Below are 27,361 nucleotides of genomic sequence, written 5' to 3'. Positions count from 1 at the left end.
TCGGCCTCCCCCTTGCTTGAAGAACAATAGAGGATCAATAGACAGCGAAATAGGAAGGGCCCACCCCCCCCCCCCCCCCCACTTGTGCAATGTCATGACTTGTGGTGTGGTGACAGGACAACAACCTCTCCCTCAACATCAGCAAGACAAAGGATCTGATCATGGACTACTGGAAACAAAGGGGTGAGCACGCCCCCATCCACATCGATGGGGCTGTAGTGGAGCAGGTCAAGGTATTAACATGGTCCACACACACCCACACAGTTGTGAGGAGGGCACAACAGTGCCTCTTCCCCCTCAGGAGGCTGAAAAATGTGGCATGGGTCCTCAGATCTTCAAAAAGTTATACAGCTACACCATTGAGAGTATCTTGACTGGCTGCATCACCGCTTGGTACAGCAACTCCAAGGCAAGACGCTACAGAGAGTGGTGAATACGGCCCAGTACCCATCACTGGGGCCGAGCTCCCTTCCATCCAGGACTTCTATACCAGGCAGTGTCAGAGGAAGGCCCAAAATAAATTCAGACTCCAGACACCCAAGCCATAGACTGTTCTCTCTGCTAACGCACAGCAAGCGGTACCAGTGCACCAAGTCTGGAACCAACAGGACCCTGAACTGCTTCTAATCACAAGCCATGATACTGCTAAACAAGACTGTTAAATAGCTAATCAAATGGCTACCCGGAATACCTGCATTGACCTGTTTTTGCACTAACTCTCTTGCACCGACTCTATGGACACACACTGGACTATACCCATACAATCACATAGACTTACATATTGGATGGCTGTCATTCATATTCCATTCAGCTGAATGTAACATCGATAGGTTTATGCTACTACATGATACTGAAATTTTCCCTACACCCATCATGTTGCTACAACCTAGCCTATGAATGAAAGTTTACTACATCGGTGCACAGGTCGAGATACATTTTAGTAATCAAGGTGACAGACAGTGGTACATTCGATACCGTCTTGCAAACGCTTGCCTGCATCTAGCTGATCTAGGGTGTAATCATTAGTCCAACAGTTGCAAACAAGAGTTTCAATTGGACAATTTCAGGTATGTATCCCTGTTTTGTTCCGTTAAAGAAAAGATTTTAAACAAAATTGTCAGAATGAATACACCGCTGATCACACGCAAACACAGTTCACTTTCATAGCAGCCAAATACAAACAGCATGATCACATTGCTCTTTGTATAATTCCTTCACGCTATCTTCCTCTCACCTTTTCCCTTCGCTTGTGGATTACAGTTCGCAACAGATCAGCTGTCTGAGGCCAGGCGAAAAAACCTTTCCAAGTCAAATCTTCATATCATAACCGCTAACCTCTACACACAGCCTATATCGTTGTTACACTATTAGCTAATGTCATAGTCAACATAGCTAATATAACCCACTACAATCATGCAGTACAGTGTACAGTCAGCTAGCAGTTTAGCAGTTACACAGGCGGGCCCAGGTAGCAATAAATTAATAAAACCAAAAGCTTATCTTGACTCGGAAGAGTTCCAGTGTTGGATAGCCATAGCCAGCTAGCTAACATAGCATCCCTGTCTGTTTGAGCCGGGTGTTTTAGTAGGCTAAACTAGCTAGCTGCATTCGCTAGCTAAGTACAGTAGCAGTCAAAAGTTTGGACACACCTACTAATTCAAGGGTTTTGCTTTATTTTTACTATTTTCTACATTGTAGAATAATAGTGAAGACATCAAAACTATGAAATAACACATATTGAATAATGTAGTAACCACAAAACAAATCAAAATATATTTTATATTTGAGATTCTTCATAGTAGCCACCCTTTGCCTTGATGACAGCTTTGCACACTCTTGGCATTCTCTCAACCAGCTTCATGAGGTAGTCACCTGGAATGCATTTCAATTAACAGGTCTGCCTTGTTAAAAGTTAATTTGTGGAATGTCTGTCCTTCTTAATGCGTTTGAGCCAATCAGTTGTGTTGTGTTAAGGTAGGGTTGGTATACAGAAGATAGCCCTATTTGGTATAAGACCAAGTACATATTATGGCAAGAACAGCTCAAATAAGCAAAGAGAGAGGATAAGTTCATTAGAGTTACCATCCTCAGAAATCGGCAATTAACTGCACCTCAGATTGCAGCCCAAATAAATGCTTCACAGAGTTCAAGTAACAGACACATGTCAACATCAACTGTTCAAATTTGAGATTTTTGGTTCCAACCGCCATGTCATTGTGAAACACAGAGTAGGTGAATGAATGATCTCCACATGTGTGGTTCCCACCGTGAAGCATGGAGGAGGAGATGTGATGGTGTGGGGGTGCTTTGCTGGTGACACTGTCTGTGATTTATTTAGTATTCAAGGCACACTTAACCAGCATGGCTACCACAGCATTCTGCAGCGATACGCCATCCAATCTGGTTTGTGCTTAGTGGGACTATCATTTGTTTTTCAACAGGACAATGACCCCAAACCCACCTCCAGGCTGTGTAAGAGTTATTTGATGAAGGAGAGTGGAGTGCGGCATCAGATGACCTGGCCTCCACAATCAACCGACTTCAACCCAACTGAGATGGTTTGGGATGAGTTGGACCACAGAGTGAAGAAAAAGCAGCCAACAAGTGCTCAGCATTTGTGGGAACTCCTTCAAGACTGTTGGAAAAGCATTCCAGGTGAAGCTGGTTGAGAGAATGCAAAGAGTGTGCAAAGCTGTCATCAAGGCAAAGGGTGGCTACTTTGAAGAATCTCAAATATAAAATATACTTTTATGGTTACTACATGATTCCATATGTTATAGCCACCCTGGTTATATCATAGTTTTGATGTCTTCCCTATTATTCTACAATGTATAAAAATAGTAAAAGTAAAGAGAAACCCTTGAATGAGTAGGTGTGTTGAAACTTTTGACTGGCACTGTAGATGATGAGTAGCTTAGTCAGAAATTCCCAGGAATGGTCAGTGCATCTCGCCTGACCCGTATGGTAAATGTAAGGAAGAAGAAAAGCCTGTCGATATTATTGTTGTTTGAGGAGACTCTGCCTGAATATGTGAAGCGTGGATATGTGAGGTATACGGGGAGAGCATGTCCAAACCATTATAGTGTAGAAATTGTAAAGGATATGATCCCGTGTCACATGTTTGCAGACGGGAGAAGTATATTGTTGCAACTGTGGTGGGGATCATATTCTGGACATCCTTGAGTGCACTGTAGAGTGAAGGAGGTCGAGGTGTCAAGGATCTGGGCTGCGCAGCGGATCTCCTATGTGGAGGCGGTGAAGAGAGTCGAAGGGGCAAGAGGCAACAGTGTTGAAGATATGGCGGTGGATACATTGCAACCAGTTGCTAGTGTTTTAAGTCAATCAGGTGATCTGGGTACACTCATTGTGAAGAAGGTGGATTTTGTGGCATTTATAGCCACAGTGATTAATTGTGTCTAAGAAGTCCAATAAGCTGGATATCATTATATCTGCAGCTGATAAGTTTTTGGGGCTCCAAGACTTTACAGCAGAAGCACTACAAGGACTTTTGTCGCTAGGAAATGTCCCGCCCTCACAGGAGGCTTCTGAGCCTGTGTTGGGACCTGATTATATATTTTTTTTTAAATTAAACAGAAAAGCAGGTTGATTTTGTTTAGTTCACTTCTTTTTGTTTGGTAGTTTGTATGATATTTTATTTATTTTTACCTAAAATGTTTTCCTTTTTTGGGATACTTATTATCCACCAGCACAGTAAGGTGTGGAATGCACATTTCATTGTTGCGAACGCCAATATGCCATAGAGAGAGAAGAATCAAATCAAGAAGAAGGAGGAGAATAAGAAAGAGAAGGGGTAGAAGAAGTATTAGGAGTAGGAGAAGGGTAAGGAGTAGGAGTAGGACGGAAGTGAAGCTAACTTTCTGCGGAAGTCCATAAAAGAAAACAAATCCATCTATCTGTGCAAATAGGGTGTCTGTTTCCGATTTAAAACCGGGGAAGACCTCTCAAACGGTAGCTATTTTCCATAACAGTAGCCATTATCGCGACTTAAACAGCCCCGCCACGAAATACTTCATACACTGTAACATAAAATTGAATAATAACTAGCTTGTTACTATGACTCAACTTCGTAGTTAGCTACCTAGCAGCTAATGTTAGCTACTAACGTTAAACTACCAAGGAAGCACGCATACCTAGCTAGCTAGCTAATAGTTTAAAGGTCTACATAATCAAGTCCATTTATCTATGCATAGTATGCCTGTTTATTGAATTCTGGGAATTTGATAAATCACGTTAACGATGATTGTTAAAAAGAAGCTTAATCAGAGTCCAGCTAGCTACAGTAAATGGATCAGATGAGGAGTTATCCTACACGAATTCATGTTTATAATGTAGTTATCTTACAAACAAAACGCATGCATGAAACGTACAGAAAATTAGTGCCTGTTTAGGGGGGAAACGGACACATTGTAAATTCTAAGTAATAATGACTGACAGGAAAGAGGTAGATTTGGATGATATGTGTAGCCAAATTATTTCCTTTCCCAATTTTGTACATTAGATGGAGTTCCTGTTTGGGAAGAGGAAGACCCCAGAGGAGATGCTGAGGCAGAACCAGAGGGCACTGAATCGGGCCATGAGAGATCTGGACAGAGAGCGACAAAGACTGGAGCAGCAGGAGAAGAAAATAATAGCTGACATTAAGAAAATGGCCAAACAAGGACAAATGGTGAGATAATGAGGGCAAATATAAGGGGCTGTTTAAAGGGGGAAAATACTTCACGCCTTTATGTAAATTGTCATGCATCATTGTCAATTGTCTCACACTTATCCACACACCATTCTAGGATGCTGTCAAGATCATGGCGAAGGACTTGGTTCGCACAAGGCACTATGTGAAGAAATTTATTATGATGAGGGCAAATATCCAGGCAGTCAGTCTGAAAATCCAGACTCTCAAGTCAAACAACAGCATGGCACAGGCAATGAAAGGAGTCACCAAAGCCATGGCTACCATGAACAGACAGGTGTGTATCTTTTCATTGTTTCATGATTCCTGTTAAAAACATGATTCAATTCTGTATCGAGACAACGTGCCAGTAGAACTGTAAGGCACTTAAAAAGCCTCAAACTTTTGTAGTCATTTTTGTTACCGGTTGAATTGTGCTAATACATTCCATTGGCTCATAACATAACATTCACTTCCCCTACACAGATGAAGTTGCCACAGATTCAGAAGATCATGATGGAGTTTGAACGACAGAGTGAGATCATGGACATGAAAGAGGAGATGATGAATGATGCCATAGATGATGCCATGGGTGATGAGGATGATGAAGAAGAGAGGTAGGGGGTTCATGACAGAGAAATTCCAGCCAAATCCTTTAAAGGATAGGTACACTTTAAATGTCATGTCATAGAAGTGTCCAGACCTTTTTTTTGCGATTTCACTTGGTTTTGAGAAACTTATACCACCAGCGATAGACTTCCTAATGCTCATTCTGCAGAGGCACAGATAAAACATGAACCATGAATGCTGATTGGTTAAAAGCGCATTCCAGCCGGTGTCTATTCCACAAGTTACCACCGGTTAAATCTATGACGTTAAAATGCCTATTTACTCTGTTCCATTTGACTGCGCAATCCACTGTCTCATCAGCTCAGGCAGGGAAGTTATAAACTTGATCTCCACCATAAAAAGCATCTAGACATTCTCACATTTCTTTTAGACTAACATTTAGTTTTTAACATCGGAGATTTGTATAAACTATACTGTCTCTCTCTGACATTTGCAACATTGTTTCAATATTCAAATTCGATCTCCAACTGTCCCATAGTAATGAACGTGTCAGGAGTCGGGACGAGAGAGAGGCAGGCAGTTTCTCAGCCAGTCGAAATCATGAATTAGCTGGCATAATTTTTATGGATATATACAAAGAAATTTGAATTTAAAAAAGGTAACACGAAATTAAGTGCAGCTAGTTTGCAGTCTTTCCAGCTTCAGTTTGAAGTTAGTGTTAGCTGTGTTGTTGGCTAGCTCCTCTGAACAACAGTGTCCTAAAGAGAGAGCACATTTTCTATGCCTGGCAAAATCGTGCCTCATTAGCTCATTGTTATGGATGTATCCAAATAAACGACTGGGTCCGTTCAGTCTGACAACCGAACCAATAAAACGAACGACCAACCGGCTTGGGTAGCAACCCTAGATTTGTTTCGGGACTATATCTTGTGGAAAAATGTGTGTTAAATGTGAACCATGAACCAATGTGTTAAAATGGCGCCGACCGAGATGGCCGCCTCGCTTCGCGTTCCTTGGAAAATATGCAGTATTTTGTTTTTTTATGTGTTATTTCTTACATCGGTACCCCAGGTAATCTTAGGTTTCATTACATACAGTCGGGAGGAACTACTGAATATACGATTAACGTCAATTCACCATCGTTATAACCAGGAATATGACTTTCCCGAAACGGATCCAGTGTTTTGCCTTCCACCCAATACAATGGATCTGATCCCAGCCGGGGACCCTATGCGACGCCGTAAAAGGGGCAAACGTAGCGGTCTCTTGGTCAGGCTTCGGAGACGGGCACATCGCGCTCCACTCCCTAGCATACTACTCGCCAATGTCCAGTCTCTTGACAATAAGGTTGATGAAATCCGAGCACGGGTAACATTCCAGAGAGACATCAGGGATTGCAACGTGCTCTGCTTCACGGAAACATGGCTAACTCAAGAGACGCTAACGGAGTCAGTGCAGCCAGCTGGTTTCTTCACGCATCGCGCCGACAGAAACAAACATCTTTCTGGTAAGAAGAGGGGCGGGGGGGTATGCCTTATGATTAACGAGACGTGGTGTGATCATCATAACAACACACAGGAACTCAAGTCATTCTGTTCACCTGATCTAGAACTCCTCACAATCAAATGTCGACCGCATTATCTACCAAGGGAATTCTCCTCGATCATAATCACAGCCGTATATATTCCCCCCCAAGCAGACACATCGATGGCCCTGAACGAACTTTATCTGACTCTTTGTAAACTGGAAACCACACACCCTGAGGCTGCATTCATCGTAGCTGGGGATTTTAACAAGGCTAATCTAAAAACAAAACTCCCTAAATTCTATCAGCATATCGATTGTGCTACCAGGGCTGGTAAAACCCTGGATCATTGTTATACTAACTTCCGCGACGCATATAAGGCCCTCCCCCGCCCTCCTTTCGGAAAAGCTGACCACGACTCCATTTTGTTGATTCCAGCCTACAAACAGAAACTAAAACAACAAGCTCCCGCGCTCAGGTCTGTTCAACGCTGGTCCGACCAATCTGATTCCACGCTTCAAGACTGCTTCGATCACGCGGCTTGGAATATGTTCCGCATTGCGTCCAACAACAACATGGACGAATATGCTGATTCGGTGAGCGAGTTCATTAGGAAGTGCATTGACGATGTCGTACCCACAGCAACGATTAAAACATTCCCAAACCAGAAACCGTGGATTGACGGCAGCATTCGCGTGAAACTGAAAGCGCGAACCACTGCTTTTAACCAGGGCAAGGTGACCGGAAACATGACCGAATACAAACAGTGTAGCTATTCTCTCCGCAAGGCAATCAAACAGGCTAAGTCCCAGTACAGAGACAAAATAGAGTCGCAATTCAACAGCTCAGACACAAGAGGTATGTGGCAGGGTCTACAGTCTATCACGGATTACAAAAAGAAAAGCAGCCCCGTCGCGGACCAGGATGTCTTGCTCCCAGACAGGCTAAATAACTTTTTTGCCCGCTTTGAGGACAATACAGTGCCACTGACACGGCCCGCTACCAAAACCTGCGGGCTCTCCTTCACTGCAGCCGAGGTGAGTAAAACATTTAAACGTGTTAACCCTCGCAAGGCTGCAGGCCCAGACGGCATTCCCAGCCGCGTCCTCAGAGCATGCGCAGACCAGCTGGCTGGTGTGTTTACGGACATATTCAATCAATCCTTATCCCAGTCTGCTGTTCCCACATGCTTCAAGAGGGCCACCATTGTTCCTGTTCCCAAGAAAGCTAAGGTAACTGAGCTAAACGACTACCGCCCCGTAGCACTCACTTCCGTCATCATGAAGTGCTTTGAGAGACTAGTCAAGGACCACATCACCTCCACCCTACCGGACACCATAGACCCACTCCAATTTGCTTACCGACACAATAGGTCCACAGACGACGCAATCGCAACCACACTGCACACTGCCCTAACCCATCTGGACAAGAGGAATACCTATGTGAGAATGCTGTTCATCGATTACAGCTCAGCATTTAACACCATAGTACCCTCCAAACTCGTCATCAAGCTCGAGACCCTGGGTCTCGACCCCGCCCTGTGCAACTGGGTCCTGGACTTCCTGACGGGCCGCCCCCAGGTGGTGAGGGTAGGTAACAACATCTCCACCCCGCTGATCCTCAACACTGGGGCCCCACAAGGGTGCGTTCTGAGCCCTCTCCTGTACTCCCTGTTCACCCACGACTGCGTGGCCATGCACGCCTCCAACTCAATCATCAAGTTTGCGGATGACACTACAGTGGTAGGCTTGATTACCAACAACGACGAGACGGCCTACAGGGAGGAGGTGAGGGCCCTCGGAGTGTGGTGTCAGGAAAATAACCTCACACTCAACGTCAACAAAACAAAGGAGATGATTGTGGACTTCAGGAAACAGCAGAGGGAGCACCCCCGTATCCACATCGACGGGTCAGTAGTGGAGAAGGTGGAAAGTTTTAAGTTCCTCGGTGTACACATCACGGACAAACTGAATTGGTCCACCCACACAGACAGCGTTGTGAAGAAGGCGCAGCAGCGCCTCTTCAACCTCAGGAGGCTGAAGAAATTCGGCTTGTCACCAAAAGCACTCACAAACTTCTACAGATGCACAATCGAGAGCATCCTGTCGGGCTGTATCACCGCCTGGTACGGCAACTGCTCCGCCCACAACCGTAAGGCTCTCCAGAGGGTAGTGAGGTCTGCAGAACGCATCACCGGGGGCAAACTACCTGCCCTCCAGGACACCTACACCACCCGATGTCACAGGAAGGCCATAAAGATCATCAAGGACAACAACCACCCAAGCCACTGCCTGTTCACCCCGCTATCATCCAGAAGGCGAGGTCAGTACAGGTGCATCAAAGCAGGGACCGAGAGACTGAAAAACAGCTTCTATCTCAAGGCCATCAGACTGTTAAACAGCCACCACTAACATTTAGCGGCCGCTGCCAACATACTGACTCAACTCCAGCCACTTTAAAAATGGGAATTGATGGAAATTATGTAAAAATGTACCACTAGCCACTTTAAACAATGCCACTTAATATAATGTTTACATACCCTACATTACCCATCTCATATGTATATGTATATACTGTACTCTATATCATCTACTGCATCTTGCCATCTTTATGTAATACATGTACCACTAGCCACTTTAAACTATGCCACTTTATGTTTACATACCCTACAGTACTCATCTCATATGTATATACCGTACTCTATACCATCTACTGCATCTTGCCTATGCCGTTCTGTACCATCACTCATTCATATATCTTTATGTACATATTCTTTATCCCTTTACACTTGTGTGTATAAGGTAGTAGTTGTGGAATTGTTAGGTTAGATTACTTGTTGTTATTACTGCATTGTCGGAACTAGAAGCACAAGCATTTCGCTACACTCGCATTAACATCTGCTAACCATGTGTATGTGACTAATAAGATTTGATTTGATTTGATTTGGAAGGATGAAATAGTATGAATAAATTCATCAAAATAAAGTTTGATTTGAATATGTTGGTAATCCGTTGTATAAAAGTGATAATGCCCGAGAAGCCAGTGTTTGGAGGATATATTGGCACGGTTAACAACACCCGTGCCAATATATCATCCAAACACTGGCTTCTCGGGCATTATCACTTAATTCGAAACGGCAACACTATCAGTATAGTGATGTAAGTCTTTAGATGTTGTACCCTTGACATTGTGTCATTCCAAACCTTTTTTTTTATTCCATTTTGAACTCGAGTGATACTTTTCCGTGTGCTCATGCGCCGGCTACATGGAGAAGTTATCATTCAAGTCCAACAAAATGGAAAATATCTATACTGACAGAATTGCCATTTCTAAAAGGATGTATTTGGGTGTTTTTGGAGCCTTTGTTAATGTTTTATCTGCATGAAGAAGTCTATTGCGGGTGGGGTAGGTTTCTTAAGACCAAGTGAAATCGCAAAAAAAATGTCATTTACATCCAAAATACAGATTTGGTTTAAAAAAAATCAAAAAATGAAAACCTGCCCCAAATCAATATGAAGACATCGTTATATCTTATTTTAAATTGTACAATTTATACTTTTGGCATACGTTACCTTATGTTAGCTGGTAAATCTATGGAAACACTAACTCTTTATTTTCAGTGATGCTGTTGTGTCCCAAGTGTTGGACGAGCTGGGTCTCAATCTCTCTGACGAACTCTCAAGTAAGGAATAAAGTGAAGTTATTGTGCTTGCAGTTAGTAAGATTTACAACTGCACTCACTTTACTAAAATGCTGTAGTAGTGATACAGCTGGTCATCTCTTCATCACGGTTCCTATTGATTGATATAAATCATTTCCTTCCTGTTCATTTAGATCTGCCATCCACGGGAGGTAGCCTCTCAGTGGCAGGTGGGAAGAAAGCTGAACCCCAGCCAGCTCTGGCAGATGCAGATGCTGACCTGGAAGAGAGACTGAATAACCTCAGGAGAGACTGACACACAACAGCACTTTGGCTGCCTGGTGTTAATACAGCTAGATGTACTCAGCAACTTAGCTTTCTGTATCTATACTGAACAAAAACATAAACGCAACGAGTAAAGTGTTGGTCCCATGTTTCATGAGCTGAAATAAAAGATCCCGGACATTTTCCATACGCACAAAAAGCTTATTTCTCAATTTTGTGCACAAATTTGTTTACATCCCTGTTAGTGAGTGTTCCTCCTTTGCGAAGATAATCTATCCACCTGACAGGTGTGGCATATCAAGAAGCTGATTAAACAGCATGATCATTACACAGGTGCACCTTGTGCTAGGGACGATAAAAAGCCACTTTAAAATGTGCAATTTTGGCTCACAATACAATGCCACAGATGTCTCAAGTTTTGAGGGAGCATGCAATTGGCATGCTGACTGCAGGAATGTCCACCAGAGCTGTTGCCAGAGAATTGAATGTTAATTTCTCTACTCTAAGCTGCCTACAACGTTGTTTTATAGAATTTGGCAGTACGTCCAACCGGCCTCACAACTGCAAACCGTGTATGGCGTTGTGTGGGTGAGTGGTTTGGTGACGTCAACGTTGTGAACAATGCCCTGTGGTGGGGTTATGGTATGGGCAGGCATAAGCTACAGACAACAAACACAGTTGCATTTTATCGATGGCAATTTGAATGCACAAAAATGCCGCGACGAGTTCCTGAGGCCCATTGTGAGGCCCATTTTTTTTAAAGGTATCTGTGACCAACAGATGCATATCTGTAATCCAAGTCATGTGAAATCCATAGATTAGGGTCTAATGAATTTATTTCAATTGACTGATTCTCATATTAACTGCAAATCAGTCAAATCAATGAAATTGTCGCATGTTGCTTTTATATTTTTGTTCAGTATAGATTTCCTTGTGGAAGAGTGGTGGATGAACACTGGAGGATTTCAGTGAGTAGTCAATGTTATTACGGTATATGGCTTTTTGTTTGCAGGTGTTGTTATCTTTTATCAATGACTGATCAGAATCATTATCCATACACAATTGTTCTAAAAAAAAAAAAATGAAGCATTCTCTTTTATAGGGAATATTTTAATGAAGTGAGTTTGAATACGCCCAAAGGCATGTTATTTTTGCTTCATGGGTAAATGTAACATTATTTAAAGGAACCCAAAGTTAGTGAATTTAGACTATTCTAATAAAGTAAACCTTTTGTATATTTGATGTACAAGCATCACTACATTTGTACATTCTTACCTTTCATAGAGGTGTGCCTAAGAGCATTCACTACACATTGTCAGATATTAACATGATTTTGTAATGGTTTTATGGTTTGTGGTTTCTTGCTTGCTTTTGATTTACTTCGTATAATTATATTTGTGGGAGTTTGTATAACCTAGGTTTAGAATTAGTAATGGGACTGCGGAATGGATAAAAAATAAATAAAAAAGAAGTTTTGAGTGTGGTAAAATGTGTGTACAATTTGGTTAATTTTTCTCCATGTCAAATGTCCAAAAAGGGGGCACTTACTCGATGGTGCCTGATAGAACTGAAATAGCCTTTTATCCATAAAAGTGTAGTCATCATGAGTTCCTGATAACATAATATTTATCGAAAGGTTGATTGAGGGTGTGGTTTATATTTGTAAGAAATGTCCTATTTTGCCTTTATTCAATAAACATTTTTCACATTTGACAGATGCTGGAGCTAATCATCTTCCCTCAATACCTAGAAATGTGATAACATTAATTTACATACCCTGACCGACCCATGTAACGACACAGCGAGCTGGTGTCAGCCAGACTAACCCCACCCCCCCCCTTGACCAACAAGATCAATCTCATTATAGCAGTGGTAATTATACACTAAACTCCCATGGTGTAACCTTGCTTGCCTCTAAATTCTCATTGCTTATATGCCAATGTTGTTCGAACTCAGGTATCCCAATAGTATAATTCAAGGGGTTTTCAAAAAAAAAAAAGTTTGCACTCCATTCCACTGACGGATATGGCTCCATTATTAATTACCATTATCAATCGATCTCAGAGCTTGTTAATCTACAAATCGATAACTGAAGACTAGGCTTAACTGTTAGATGTTTTTTGTTTTATTCCAAAACAAACTTGTCAATTATTGTCAACATACAATCATTATCATAGAACAATAATATTGAATGTACTCAACACTTGAACGTTTAAATTAAAAAAAATAAAACAGCCATGTTTTTATATTTACATTTGTTTCTGAAGACTAATTTCACATAATTTGAAAACCACTCTGTATTTTGTGGTCTGTAGCATTGGAGGCCATTGTGCCAAAAGTAAAATGTTTAAGCGATAACACATCACCAGGAGCTACAGGTAACTACCAAAATAATGGAAACACTTGAGTAAATGAGGGATACAAAGTACTGTATATTGAAAGCAGGTGCTTCCACACAGGTGTAGTTCCTGAGTTAATTAAGCAATTAACATCCCATCATGCTTAGGGTCATGTATACAAATTCTGGGCAGGCCATTATTTTAGCTATCATGGCTAAAATCCATAGGATGACAATTCCCCATCCACAGGGCACGAGTGGTCTCTGAATGGTTTGATGCGCACGAAAATGATGTAAACCATATGCCATGGATGTTGAAGTCCCCAGATGTAAACCCAATTGAACACTTATGGGATATTCTGTTGCGGCGCCTGAGACCGCGTTTCCCACCATCAACAAAACACCAAATGAGGGAATTTATCGTGGAAGAATGCCATCACATCCCTCCAATAGAGCTCCAGACAGTTGGGCTGCATTAGCACACACAGTCCAATTGTAATATTTTTTTCACTAGCTGGTCTTTTGACCAATCAGATCAGCCCTGAAAAATTGTTGATGTGAAAATTCTTTGATGTGATTGGTCAAAAGAACAATTAGTATAAAAAGATCACAATTCTGGCTGCCTGTGTAAACAGCCATATAGAATCTATGCCAAGGTGCAGTGAAGCTGTTCGGGAAAAAGGCTCTATTAAGACACTATGTTGGTGTTTCCTTTATTTTGGCAGTTACCAAGATTGTTAAATATAGATAGAATTTAAGAAGGAAAACACCTAGCATTAAGTTTGAGTGCTCTAGCTGATTAGGCTAAACTCTAATGCCAACAAAACCCATTTTTTCTAAACTTCACCATAGATGTCTATATCTCAGTTATCTACTGCAAGTAAGCGTATTCTGATGTACTGGAAAAATACACCAAAAAATGTAAAACTCAAGCAAATTCATCACATTAGAGAATGGGCTAGAGACAAGGCAGTTGTCTGAACAAAGCAGTGCTTTTTGAATAAAGCAACCAAATTGTCATGCTTTTGAAATTCAAAACAGATGTTATTTCTCTTCTCTGAATTGCACTAAGCGGAAAGGATGTCGTTTCATTTACAGCTCTACCGTGTTAATAGTTTATATCGTTTGGACCAAATTTGTCATGCAGACTCACATAATAAAATTATGAAAACAGAACAAAGAAGCATACTGTAGAAGATCAAAGGTTCTCAAATTAATTGAAAAACCAATGTCTACCAAGAAGCAGTCAAACAAACTTGTTTTCATGAAGCAAAGTATGGACAACGCAGAATATCAATAATTTTTGCATCAGAGGAGGACTTTTTAAAATCTAATATTTACTGCATTTGTAATAAAAAAAACATACATGCCGAGAAAGGATCAAACACCTTATATCCACACTTTAGTGCACAATGATAAAACCTTTCGCTTGAAGCAGTGTCCACATAAGGAAATATTATTACAGTAAATACACAAACAGGAAAAATTAATTACAGGTTCAATCAAAGCAAAACCCAGAGCATGTAAACGCCAATGGTGCTTCCAGCGCACAGGGTTAGTTGTAAATTGTACAATTCAAGCACTGCCATTCAGTCAAATCAGAAAACCACCACTTCTCTTCTTACCCTTTAGATCACAGTCCCCAAGTTACTCAGTCAGGTGACAACTATGTAATAATGTAGTAATGATCAAAAGCTACACATTTTAGTGATGATGCAGTAATTAAGGATGACTAGGTACATTACACCAAATTCCAAAACATTAGAACATGTGCTCCCCAATTATGCTTCACAGAACGTGCTTATTACTAAATTGCTACAGTAGAGACATACTAAGTAACTATTGTGGTTAACCTTATAATCACTTAGCTGTTAGTAGGGGGACTGTTATCTGAGGAGGGGTACAGCTTTTCTTTCAGTTTGAGTAGCATGGGCAACAAATGTACCATAGCTAACAAATTTGGTAGCCATTTTCCCAATGTACAGCAGCTCCTTCTCTAAGACAGCTGGCAAGTGACAACACGGAGGACAATGGTTTACTTTTCCACAGACTATTGAGAGTAGTGCATGCTACGCCAGTGACAGCCTAATCCCACAAAAGAAAAGAGAACCTTTCTGGGGAGAGAAGAGGGCTCTCTCTTTTGCTTAACACACGCAGATACCACCTCACTTCCGACAGGTACGGTGTGGCGTGTGTTTTTTGGGCACCTCGATGCGGCAGCGGCTTCGCTGCCAAGGCAGGTCAAAGTTCCTACAGAGGAAGACAATTCAGAAATACAAATGTTGACTGGAGGAAGCAGGGAAAGGTTACTGGGAAAATCCGACCCCCATAACCTAAAAAGCATTTCACATTTGGTTATCATTCAGTTGGCACAGCATGTGTTAAATAAAGAGAGTCTCAATTGTTTTCAGACTCAATGTATAGAACATTGTCTCAATATGCACACATGCAGACATGTTAATAATAATGACTGTTGGAATGGATAAATGTATAAAAAAAACAGTGTTTAGGAAAATTGTATTGTATAGAGATTTTGTATTTTTTTGTCCATTTTCTTTAAAGGACTTGCAAAACTACCGGTATATAAATATCCTCTGGCAATAGCAGTGGTATAAAGTACTTAAGTAAAAATTATTTAAAAGTACTACTTAAGTCGTTTTTTGGGGTATCTGTACTTTACTATTTATGTTTTGGACAACTTTTACTTCACTACATTCCTCAAGAAAAGTATGTACCTTTTTCTCCATACATTTTCCCTGACACCCAAAAGTACTCATTTACATTTCGAATTCTTAGCAGGACAATAAAATGGTCTAATTCACACACTTATCAAAATAAAATCCCTGGTCATCCCTACAGCTTCTTATCTGGTGGACTCACTAAACACATGCTTCATTTGCAATTGATGTCTGAGTGTTGGAGTGTGCCCCTGGCTATCCGTAAACAAACAAAAAATCAAAACAAGAAGATTATGCCATCTGGTTTGCTTAATATAAGGAGTTTGAAATAATTTATACTTTTACTTTTGATACTTAAGTATATTTGATCAATTCCATTTACTTTTGATACTTAAGTATATTTAAAAGCAAATAATTGTAGACTTTTACTCAAGTAGTATTTTACTGGGTGACATTAACTTTTACTTGAGTCATTTTCTGTTAAGGTCTCTTTACTTTTACTCAAGTATGACAATTGGTTACTTTTTCCAACACTGGTCAATAGGTAACTTACTTGAATTACAATGTCTTCAAAATAGCATTAATGTTTTTTGAATTTACACCAGTTTGCATTCCTATTGCCCTCTTTTGTAAATCATTAGGCCTATGCCCCCTTCTTTGAGAACAGAGGAAGGAATAGGCATCAAAATACTTGCCTATGAGTGCTTGGGGTGTAAAATATTCACAGTTTGCTTAAGACTTTAAAGACATACTTGGGGGAAGAATAAATACTTGCATTTTGATGAAAGGTCTTTCTGTGAAACTCGCCCTGCCCCGCCACCTGCACCATGGTACCATCTTGAAAAATAAATTACGCATAGTACTGGATGAACTCAAGCTAGTGGACATAGTGATTTACATACCTAACTTATCCCCTAACTCAACTATACAAAGAGATGTCCAGTGACAAGCCTATCAAAAAAGCCTGCTTATATAGTCCTACAAGTGAACCTATAGGAAAATGTCAAAACCTGAATAAAAGATCAAATAGACAAACAAATAACATCTCTGCATACGAATGGTATATCACACAAACTATCTCCTTTGAATGAAAGATACACAAAAAAATGCATAGATGTGTTTGTTTGGACCAAGTGCTTGGAAAAGGGTGCCATGATGTGTGATAGAGTTGTTCCCTGCATGTTGAACAGAACCTACAATGAGCGTTGTAGTTGAAAAAGACTGACAGGACTACTGGTGGATGAAATCGAAAATACCAAAAAAACTTACTGTTGAGTAAGCTTCGGCAATGGCCGGCCAAAGGCCACCACAGGCAGGAAAGGGGTGATGATTATGGACTCGACTGGAGAAAAGAAAGAAAAGGGAGTCTCAAAATCAAGACTGTGTCTGCATGCAATGAAAACATTGCTCGTAAAACTTCAGTAAGTAAATGACAGTATTAAAGGCGTAGCAACTTTATGGTTCTGTAAAAAACAACGGATCCATGTTTAGACAGCAGATGAAGTGGCCAGTCATACCATCCTCAGTGTCCGGGTAAAATGAGGAGACCTCTGGCTCACTCTCCTGGATCCCCTTCTTCTTGTTCATGCGCTGCTGGAGGCGCTGAAACATGCGCTGCTCACGGATACGCTGAATGTCCCATCTACAAAAAACAGTATTCAGTGATAAAGAGGGATAATGAGAGAGCAAGGAATGGATGAAAACGTTAGTGGTTCGATATAGTAAATCGAGATTGCATTACACACACAAAAAAGGAGCTGTAGTGAGTGAGGTTAGAGACTGACCATGATGAGGCATTGAGAGTAACTTGGAAGTCAGTTAACCCATTTGTACCTTTTTCTTCTCTTCTCATCCAACTCCAGCTTTGCATGACGCTTCAAAAAGACACTGTCGTCCAACATCTTGGTAAAACAACACAAACACATGGTTGATGTGGTTAAGGACCATTTGCAGGGGTAAATGCTGAGTTGAATATTGTGTGGCATTACTGGCTTTATTTCTGACTCTCAGTTTAAATTGTAAAGCCTGTGTGCTCTCCTCTCTCACCTCTGGGATGTCACTGGCAGCCTCCTCATCCAAGGGCTCCATACTGTTTTCCTTCCAGGATGGAACTGGAAAACAGAACAGTGTAAAAAAAGACATAGGACTAATAACAATACTATTTGGATTTCTACATTATTATTCATTGCGAGGCAATATTACACAGCTTAACACTTGGAACGGAACAACTGGCATGTGTGGTGGGACTACTCACTGGCTACAACCTCCTCTTTCTTCGGGGATGGGGATGGCTCACGTTGGGGGGAGGGAGGCGGCTGATGCCAGCGACACAGGTACATCTCAGTAGTAGACATGAAAGGGAGCTCCTCCATCTGATCGGTGCGCTCCGGGTCCTCTTTGCTCGGGTACAGAGTATCCCTCTCCACCGGTGACCGACCAAACCCCATCTTCTCTGGGGTCTCTTTACTGCGCAGCTCCCTCTGATATGGTGAGCCAGCTCCACACTCTGACTTAGGGGAGGTGAACTTAGAGCCTTTCCCTCCTCGTGACTTCTGGATTTTTGAGTCCAGGAAGCAAAATTTCCTGCATGAGCAGAGCAGATGTATTAGTGAGTAGAAGATAGTTTGACTGAGGATAAGTGAATGCAGAGTAGTGTTTGGGGTCTGTTACCTCTTGAGGCCTTTGCCGCCTCGACTGAAGGGGATTGTCCTGGGGGTGGGAGTCTGTGGGCTGTCACACACTTCTAGATCCCACAGGTCCTCTTTATCTGGGGTCCAGGGCTCTAGTGGCTGAAATAGGCGCTTATCACGTGGGTCCTTCCTCGTCAGCTGCAAGCGACGCTCCATGCGCTCAATACGCGCCAGCAACTATGTATGCAGACATGTTTCTTTAAATTATTTGTTTCTAAACAAATGACAGCGTTACTGTCATCTACAAACAATTAGACACTTTAATATACTGTGCATACCGTCTCCTTGTCTGCTTTCAGCTCATCTATCTCCTTGTCCTTGGACTGCAGCTGTTGTTGCTGTTGTTCAATCAAGTCCAGCTGAAGGAGGAGAATCTGCCGGAGGCAGGTGGCCTGTGTGTGGGGGTTAGAAGGGGTTTTTCTGATGTTCCTCCACTTGCCCTCTGTGCTGAACTCAATGGATGCAGTGTTGACAACTCCTCCAGGGGAGACCCCTCTGGTGCTCTCATCAGTACCAGCATCCTTGGAGTTATTGTTTGAAACCAACTCTTTATTATCCATACCGTCACTCAGAAAGTGTTTACCTTTCATTGGGATTCCCTCACCCCCCATTTGTCTGACAGAGGATGACGGCACCCCTGTGCTTTCCCAATTGTCACCTTGAACCAGTGCCCCTCCTGCTTTATTTTGTGCAGCCACCACTGGGGCCCGAATTATGTATTTCTGGTCTAGGATTTTAGTTTTGCTGAGGTTCTCCCCTCCAGTGTTGTGGATGTCCCCATGTACGTCATGGACATCTATGACAAAGTCACAGGTTTCTCTCTTGATGGTTATGGAGTTCACAACATTTGCATTTCCAACTTGTGATTTGTCAAAGTCAATTCTCTCAGTGTCCAGCTTAAATCCTGCATTAGCGAACAAAGTGGATCTCATAGTCATGGCGAATACAACTCAGGTGTTATTGAACTAGCATTACAGAATAGCTGCTTATTCTGCAAAGCAGTCAAGTGTCATTGATGCCTATTCCTGTTTCATTGAGCCTGGATCAGTCTTCTTCCTGTAATATAAATAAGTTATCATCAGTATTGCAACCAACATTCATTGACTGCTATCGGGTCTAAATAAAATGTGCTGTCTAGCAAGCTAGCTAGGCACAATGTTGCTCAATGACTGGCAACCTCACTAGTTACTACAACTGATTGACAGATTAAATACTGCACTGCGCCTGACTGCTGGGCACCCTTTCACCAGCTAACGTTAGCTAACTATCTAAAACTATACAACATTTCAGCTAGCAAGCTAACTGTACAGGACAAACAAGTTAGCTAGCTAGTTAACGAACACTGAGTCTCCCAGCATCTAGTTAGCGTTTAACGTTTGTAGCTAACGTTAGGTAGCTAGCTAACTAGCTTGTTACGTAGGGTATATTATTTAAAAATTGGGTAACAAATATTGCTTGCACACCCTCATGGTCCTGCCGAAGGGTTGGTAACTAGCCATTTTTACTGAAAAATACAAGGGTGAACGGGGGTAGCAGTTGGCTAGAGTGGTTCGTGCTTCTAGCAAGTGTTAGCTAGCACTTCGATATTTCCTCCATTTTAGTCCATCACGCATTGCCATTGATGAAAATCATAGCGAACAGTATTTCACTGCACTGCCACTGACTCGCTGCATGCGAAAGGGACTTGGAGGAAGTACGTAACAACCTACTGAAAATAAGTTAGCATAAGTTAGCATATAGTTTCACCGAGCATGGTATTTTGTGTTATCCTTCATTTTCGTAATATTTCTCAAACTCACCTAGTATGTTCATGTTCCACTCTTGCATACTTGTTTAAAGCGCCCAAGATGGCGCATGCGTAGTTACGGCAAATGGTCATGTTTTCGTGTTTTGGGAAGAATAAAGTTGAAGAAAAGCATCAGTAGATGACATCGATGAGCTGGAAATAGGCTTGGTCCACAGAGTTTTTACTTCCCTCTGTAAATATATTTTTGTCAAAGAGGGTCCATATCACAGGAGGCTGCTGATGGGAGGACGGCTCATAGTAATGGCTGGAACAGAGCAAATGGAATTGAATCAAACACATGGAAAGCATGTATGTGTTTGATGTATTTGATATCATTCCACTGAGCCCGTCCTCCCCAATATACTGAACAAAATAATATAACAGCAACATGCAACAATTTCCAAGATTTTGAGGTTACAGTTCATATAAGGAAACCAGTCAATTGAAATGTATTAATTAGGCCCTAATCTATGGATTTCACATGACTGGGCAGGGGCGCAGCCATGATGGGCCTGGGAGGGCATAGACCCAGCCAATCAGAATGAGTTTGCCCCACAAAAATAGATTTTTACAGATAGAAATTCTCCTCAGCACCCCCTCAGACAATCCCGCAGGTGAATAAACCATAAGCTGGATGTGGAGGTCCTGGGCTGGCGTGGTTACACGTGGTGTGCAGTTGTGAGACCGGTTGGACGTACTGCCAAATTCTCTAAAACTACGTTGGAGGTGGCTTATGATAGAGAAATGAACATTAAATTCTTTGGTAACAGCTCTGGTGGACATTCCTGCAGTCAGTATGCCAATTGCTTGCTCCCTTAAAACTTCACACGTGTGGCATTGTGTTGTGTGACAAAACTGGACATTGTAGAGTGGCCTTTTATTGTCCCCAGTACACACATATGTGTAATGATATGCCACACCTGTCAGGTAGATGGATTATTTTGGCAAAGGATACATTCTCATGTAAACAAATTTGTGCACAAAATTTTAGAGAAATAAGCTTTTTGTGCATATTGAACATTTCTGGGATCTTTCATTACAGCTCATGAAATATGGGACCAACACTTTACATGTTGCATTTATGTTTTTGTTCAGTATATATATATAGACCTATGTTTTGAAACCTCTTTGCCTCTGTAACTGTAGCAAACATGTTCTTACATGTCAGGTGGGTCAGGTGATTCTCTTCAATTACCAATTTCTCACACCTGTGCTTCTTTATCTTGTACTCGTAAACATTTGCATGTTTTTTTTTACTTTTAATAGTGGAGAAGATGAGGGCTCAGTTGACATTTGGCCTGCAAAAAGCAGTCATGTTCCGTCTGATGCAATTGTATACATGTATGTTTATGCTTCACAATAAAACCTATTTGAAATGATATTCAGCGTGCAAGGTAGAGATGAATGGGGAATGTTTTGTATTTTTTGCGTTCTCTGTGATGCATATTGTGAGACGCAGGTGGGCTTAACCTTGTCACACCTTTAGCAACTATATTAGACTTAAAAATAATCATCCAGCGATCATACACTGTTTACCAGGGGGCAGGGCTACCGACGTAAAGGCTCATCTGAAGAGGGTGCTGGCTAAGGCTAAAACTGTCGAGCATAGAGAGTATAGGGATATTGTTATCCACGTCGGCACCAACGATGTTAGGGTGAAACAACCAGAGGTCACCAAGCGCAACATAGCTTCAGCGTGTAAATTAGCTAGAAAGATGTGTCGGCATTGAGTAATTGTCTCTGGCCCCCTCCCAGTTAGGGGGAGTGATGAGCTCTACAGCAAAGTCTCACAACTCAATCTCTGGTTGAAAACTGTTTTCTGCCCCACCCAAAAGATAGAATTTGTAGATAATTGGCCTTCTTTCGGGGACTCACTCACAAACAGGACCAAGCCTGGCCTGCTGAGGAGTGATAGAATCCATCCTTGCTGGAGCGGTGCTCTCATCTTATCTATCAACATAGACAGGGCTCTAAATCCTCTAGCTCCACAATGAGATAGGGTGCAGGCCAGGCAGCAGGCTGTTTGCCAGCCTGCCAGCTTAGTCTGCCACTAGCACAGTCAGTGTAGTCAGCTCAGCTTTCCCCATTGAGATCGTGTCTGTGCCTCGGATCTAGGTTAGGAAAAACGAAATATGGCGGTGTTCGCCTTGACAATATCACTGGAATAAAGACCTCATCCATTCGTGTCATTATTGAAAGAGATTGTGATATCTCACATCTCAAAATAGGGCTACTTAATGTTAAATCCCTCACTTCCAAGGCAGTCATAGTCAATGAACTAATCACTGATCATAATCTTGATGTGATTGGCCTGACTGAAACAACCCTGATGAATTTACTGTGTTAAATGAGGCCTCTCCTCCTGGTTACACTGGTGACCATATCCCCTGCGCATCCTACAAAGGTGAAGGTGTTGCTAACATTTACGACAGCAAATTTAAATTTACTAAAAAATAAATGACTGCGTTTAGTCATGAAATCTATGCAGCCTACTCAATCACTTTTTATAGCTACTGTTTACAGGCCTCCTGGGCCACATACAGCATTCCTCACTGAGTTCCCTGAATTCCTATCAGACCTTGTAGTTATGGCAGATAATATTCACATGGGAAAGTCCACAGACCCACACCAAAAGGCTTTCGGAGCCATCATCGACTAAGTGGGTTATGTCCAACATGTCTCCGGACCTACTCATTGTCACAGTGGATCAAGCTTTGTCCCCTGGAAAAAATATTGTGGATTAAAAAAAAATCCTCATAATCCTGGACTATCAGACCACCATTTTATTACATTTGCAATCGCACCAAATAATCTGCTCAGACCCCAACCAAGGATCATCAAAAGCTGTGCTATAAATTCTTGGACAACAAAAAGATTCCTAGATGCCCTTCCAAACTCCCTCCACCTACCCAAAGACATCAGAGTACAAAAATCAGTTAACCACCTAACTGAGGATCTACATTTAACCTTGAGTAATACCCTAGATGCAGTCGCACCCCTAAAAATGAAAAATATTTGTCACAAGAAATTAGCTCCATGGTGTACACAAAATACTGGCGCTCCAACAAACTGGAAGTCTTCTGACTAGCTTGGAAAGACAGTACCGTGCAATATCGAAGAGCCCTCACTGCTGCTCGATCATCCATTTTTCCAACCTAATTGAGGAGAATAAGAAAAATCCTAAATGTATTTTTGATACTATCCCAAAGCTAAATAAAAAGCAGTATTCCCCAAGAGAGGATGGCTTTCATTTCAGCAGTGACAAAAAGATCCAAAGCTCAGTTGTCCTGAGTCTGCACAGGATTGCCAGGACCTAGGATCAATGGAGCCACTCAAGTTTTTTTAAAATCCTGGTTATGGCCTCTATAAACCTTCAAGCTGCATACTGGACCCTATCCTAACTAAACTACTGAAAGAGCTACTTCCTGTGCTTGCCCCTGCAATGTTGAACATAATAAATGTCTCCCTATCCTCCGGATGTGTACCAAACTCACTAAAAGTGGCAGTAATAAAGCCTCTTGAAAAAGCTAATTATCGGCCTATATCGAATCTCCCATTCCTCTCCAAAATGTTTGAAAAAGCTGTTGCGCAGCAACTCACTGCCTTCCCGAAGACAAATAATGTATACGAAACGCTTCAGTCTGGTTTTAGACCCTATCATAGCACTGAGATTGCACTTGTGAAAGTGGTAAATTGCCCTTTAATGGAGTCAGACCAAGGCTCTGTATCTGTCCTCGTGCTCCTACACCTTACTGCTGCTTTTGACACCATCGATCACCACATTCTTTTGGAGAGATTGGAAACACAGTTAATCTTGATGGTTGTACAGTCGTCTCAAATAAAACTGTGAAGGACCTCAGCGTTACTCTGGACCCTGATCTCTCTTTTGACAAACATATCAATAATATTTCAAAGACAGCTTTTTTCCATCTTCGTAACATTGAAAAAAATCTGAAACTTTTTGTCAAAAAATGATACAGAAAAACTAATCCATGCTTTTGTCACTTCTAGATTAGACTACTGCAATGCTCTACTCTCCGGATACCCAGATAAAGTACTAAATAAACTTCAGTTAGAGCTAAACACGGCTTCTAGAATCTTGACTAGAACCCCAAAATTGTATCATATTAGTGCTAGCCTCTCTACACTGGCTTCCTGTTAAGGCTAGGGCTGATTTCAAGGTTTTACTGCTGACCTACAAAGCATTACATGGGCTTGCTCCTACCTATCCCCCCCGATTTGGTCCTGCTGTACATACCTACACGTACGCTATGGTCACAAGACACAGGCCTCCTTATTGTCCCTAAAATGTCTAAGCAAACAGCTGGAGGCAGGGCTTTCTCCTATAGAACTTAATTTTTATGGAATGGTCTGCCTATCCACGTGAGAGACGCAGACTCGGTCTCGACCATTAAGTCTTTACTGAAGATTCCTCTCTTCTATTACGGGGGCTGAGTCACTGGCTTACTGGTGCTCTTCCATGCCTTGAGTGGGTTGAGTCACTGGCGTGATCTTCCTGTCCGGTTTTGCGCCCCCTCGGGCTCGTGCTGTGGAGGAGATCTTCGTGGGATATACTCAGCCTTGTCTCAGGGTAGTAAGTTGGTGGTCTGTTGATATCCTGTGTGGGGTCTGTGCTTTGGCAAAGTGGGTGGGGTTATATCCTGCCTGGTTGGCCCTGTCCGGGGGTATCGTTGGATGGGCCACAGTGTCCACCGACCCTCCCCCGTCTCAGCCTCCAGTATCTATGCTGCAATAGTCTATGTGCTGGGGAGCTAGGGTCAGTCTGTTATATCTGGTGTAATTTTCCTGTCTTGTTTGGTGTCCTGTGGGAATTTAAGTATGTCCCCTCTATATCTCTCTCTCTCCCTCTTTCCTCCCTTGCCTTAGGACCTGAGCCCTAGGACCATGCCTCAAGACTATATGGCCTGATGACTCCTGGCTGTCCCCAGTCCACCTGGTTGTGCTGCTGCTCCAGTTTCAACTGTTCTACCTGCGGCTATGGAATCCTGACCTGTTCACCGGACATGCTACCTTGTCCCAGACCTGCCGTTTTTGACTCTCTCTCTCGCTCTCTCTGCCACACCTGCTGTCTCGACCTTTGAATGCTTGGCTGTGAAAAGCCAACTGATATTTACTCCTGAGGTACTGACCTGTTGCACCCTCTACAACCACTGTGATTATTATTTGACCCTGCTGGTCATCTATGAACTTTCAAACATATTGAAGAACAATCTGGCCTTAATGGCCATGTACTCTTATAATCTCCACCCAGCACAGCCAGAAGAGGACTGGCCACCCCTCAGAGCCTGGTTCCTCTCTAGTTTTCTTCCTAGGTTCCTGCCTTTCTAGGGAGTTTTTCCTAGCCACCATGCTTCTACATGTTTGGGGGTTTTAGGCTGGGTTTCTGTATAGCACTTTGTGACATCTGCTGATGTAAGAAGGGCTTTATAAATACATTTGATTGATTGATAGCATATTAAAACCATTACAACACCATTTGTTATATTTACGACAAATCATGTTTTTCCATCTCAAGGACCATTTTAGATTTAAATATAGCTGCATGCAACTCAAAATGTGTTACATCACTGAAAACATTAACCTTTTACTTAACTTCCATATCTTCTAGTTTGAGCATTAAGCTGTTCACTTCTCAATTGTTTCCCATCCAGCCTCATTCAGATTAGCCTAATAGCCCAGAAAGGTTTACACTGGTCATATCAAGGGTAGTTACCGCTCATCTAGAGAGCAATTTTAACCACCCTATTATCTTACTCAGCAGAGAAAAACCGACTTAATAGTTCTGAATTTATTAGAAAGCTTGCTTATCGGAAGTATGTGTATGTTATTGTCATTAATTGCCCTAATTTAGTGGAACCTAGGTGTTATTCTGGTCACGACACAAATCACCTCTGAGAAACTGTATAAAAGGACAAATGTCTTGTAGCAACTCACAAAAAGCTTGCATTTCTCAGTGAAGAATCTCCATTCTCAAGGCAAGATACTTTTCAAAATATACCCTGTTCCTGTTCAAACTATCAATTTCTACTCTATACATAAATGCTTGTTTCTAGCTTACTGTATGTGTAATACATGTTTACCTTAATAAGTAGCAGTTATTTAGAAATCAATCACAAACAAAAAATGTATATTCTGCATTGTAAGTGTAACACATTTTCCTCAATTCCAGATGTGTTTTTTTTCTCTTCCTGACTTTCTATGCCTCTCTCTTCTCTTCTTTCCTCTACCTTATTTAGTTTTGTCACCATGAAGGTAGCATTGTTTGTACTGGTGCTCCTCTGCGTGGCTGGAATACTGCATGCTGAGGCCTCGGACCAGTCTGGAGAGAACAGGTAAGATTCCCATCCTACATTTGAGATGTCTGCTCATTTGATGTTGATGTGGTGTCCCCTGCATTATCTAATATCTCCATTCCTCTCTCATGTTTGTGTTTATGTCTGGTTGTCAGTCTCACAGAAAATGGACAGGGTTTGGGTAGAAGATATGCTGAGTCAACCATTGCCAGTGACATGAGCAAAATCATGGACTCCATGGTTCAGAAGAATTTTGTCAACTTCCTGCTCAACCAGAAGGAGAAAAAGAGCATGTAAGTAAAATTGACTATAGAGTTTGAAATGACTATAATTGCTACAGTTCAGATCTTGATATATTGTAGAAACTGAGAGCAAATTCAGTCACTAACAACGACTATAATAGAATCAAAAACTATCACAGGTCTAATGTCACTCCGGAGGAAGATCCAGGGGCTCGCTTGTACAACAATCTCCTGAAAAAGCTTGCACTGTGCATCCGCAGCAAGGGACACAGATCCATGTGAGTTCATTCTGTGAAGATATTAACTTCAAAATGAACTTCAATATGAATTGTTGCCAAATGATTTATTGTGTCATCTTATTATAAGATTTTCCCATTTGTTTCCTCACTACAGGACCCAGTGATGTTTTAAAGAATATCAGCAAATTACCAACATAGGCGAGAGAATGATGCAAAGAGAAGCCTCAAGTCAACCACAACATTATGACAATTTAGAGAAAAAATTATGCTTTCTATTTTGTTATGAATCCAGAATGTCTTACCTTTTTCATAAATCATTTCTAAGGGGAAATTAAATTATTGAACTATTAAACAAAGATTGGCCTCA

General features: G+C 41.7%; 3 protein-coding genes across 7 annotated transcripts; 2 read left to right on the top strand and 1 right to left on the bottom strand.

The window, feature by feature from the left end:
* The first annotated feature begins 3,728 nt into the window (after positions 1-3,728).
* LOC139581040 (charged multivesicular body protein 2a) lies at positions 3,729-12,420 on the top strand. Of its 3 annotated transcripts, none has more exons than XM_071410360.1 (6): positions 3,729-3,840; positions 4,520-4,687; positions 4,806-4,985; positions 5,174-5,304; positions 10,403-10,464; positions 10,617-12,420. In XM_071410360.1, exons 2-6 carry the CDS (start codon positions 4,520-4,522, stop codon positions 10,736-10,738), a joined length of 663 nt encoding a protein of 220 aa, XP_071266461.1. In that variant the 5' UTR covers positions 3,729-3,840; the 3' UTR covers positions 10,739-12,420. The 3 variants fall into 3 exon arrangements, with proteins under 3 accessions (XP_071266461.1, XP_071266462.1, XP_071266463.1); XM_071410361.1 differs by having other exon boundaries at positions 3,738-3,969; XM_071410362.1 differs by lacking the exon at positions 3,729-3,840 and adding an exon at positions 3,977-4,039.
* Positions 12,421-14,362: 1,942 nt separating this feature from the next.
* LOC139581039 (male-specific lethal 1-like 1) lies at positions 14,363-20,462 on the bottom strand. Of its 3 annotated transcripts, XM_071410359.1 has the most exons (10): positions 20,213-20,350; positions 18,692-19,469; positions 18,394-18,590; positions 17,978-18,306; positions 17,770-17,834; positions 17,557-17,624; positions 17,241-17,365; positions 16,993-17,065; positions 16,499-16,560; positions 14,363-15,295 (listed from the first exon to the last, which is right to left on the bottom strand). In XM_071410359.1, coding segments are annotated over exons 2-10 (1,581 nt in total). In that variant the 5' UTR covers positions 19,352-19,469; positions 20,213-20,350; the 3' UTR covers positions 14,363-15,293. The 3 variants fall into 3 exon arrangements, with proteins under 3 accessions (XP_071266460.1, XP_071266458.1, XP_071266459.1); XM_071410357.1 differs by lacking the exon at positions 16,499-16,560 and having other exon boundaries at positions 20,213-20,462; XM_071410358.1 differs by lacking the exons at positions 16,499-16,560; positions 20,213-20,350 and adding an exon at positions 19,877-20,092 and having other exon boundaries at positions 15,065-15,295.
* Positions 20,463-26,363: 5,901 nt separating this feature from the next.
* On the top strand, positions 26,364-27,361 carry LOC139581038 (gastric inhibitory polypeptide-like). The gene is made up of 4 exons (XM_071410356.1): positions 26,364-26,552; positions 26,669-26,806; positions 26,935-27,033; positions 27,149-27,361. The coding sequence occupies exons 1-4, from the start codon at positions 26,419-26,421 to the stop codon at positions 27,156-27,158; spliced, it is 381 nt and encodes a 126-aa protein (XP_071266457.1). The 5' UTR covers positions 26,364-26,418; the 3' UTR covers positions 27,159-27,361.

This window comes from Salvelinus alpinus, chromosome 7 (assembly GCF_045679555.1).
Source record: "Salvelinus alpinus chromosome 7, SLU_Salpinus.1, whole genome shotgun sequence".
Lineage (NCBI taxonomy): Eukaryota > Metazoa > Chordata > Actinopteri > Salmoniformes > Salmonidae > Salvelinus > Salvelinus alpinus.
Note: the sequence above shows the minus strand (reverse complement) of the source record. Positions and strands in the feature narration are given on the sequence as shown.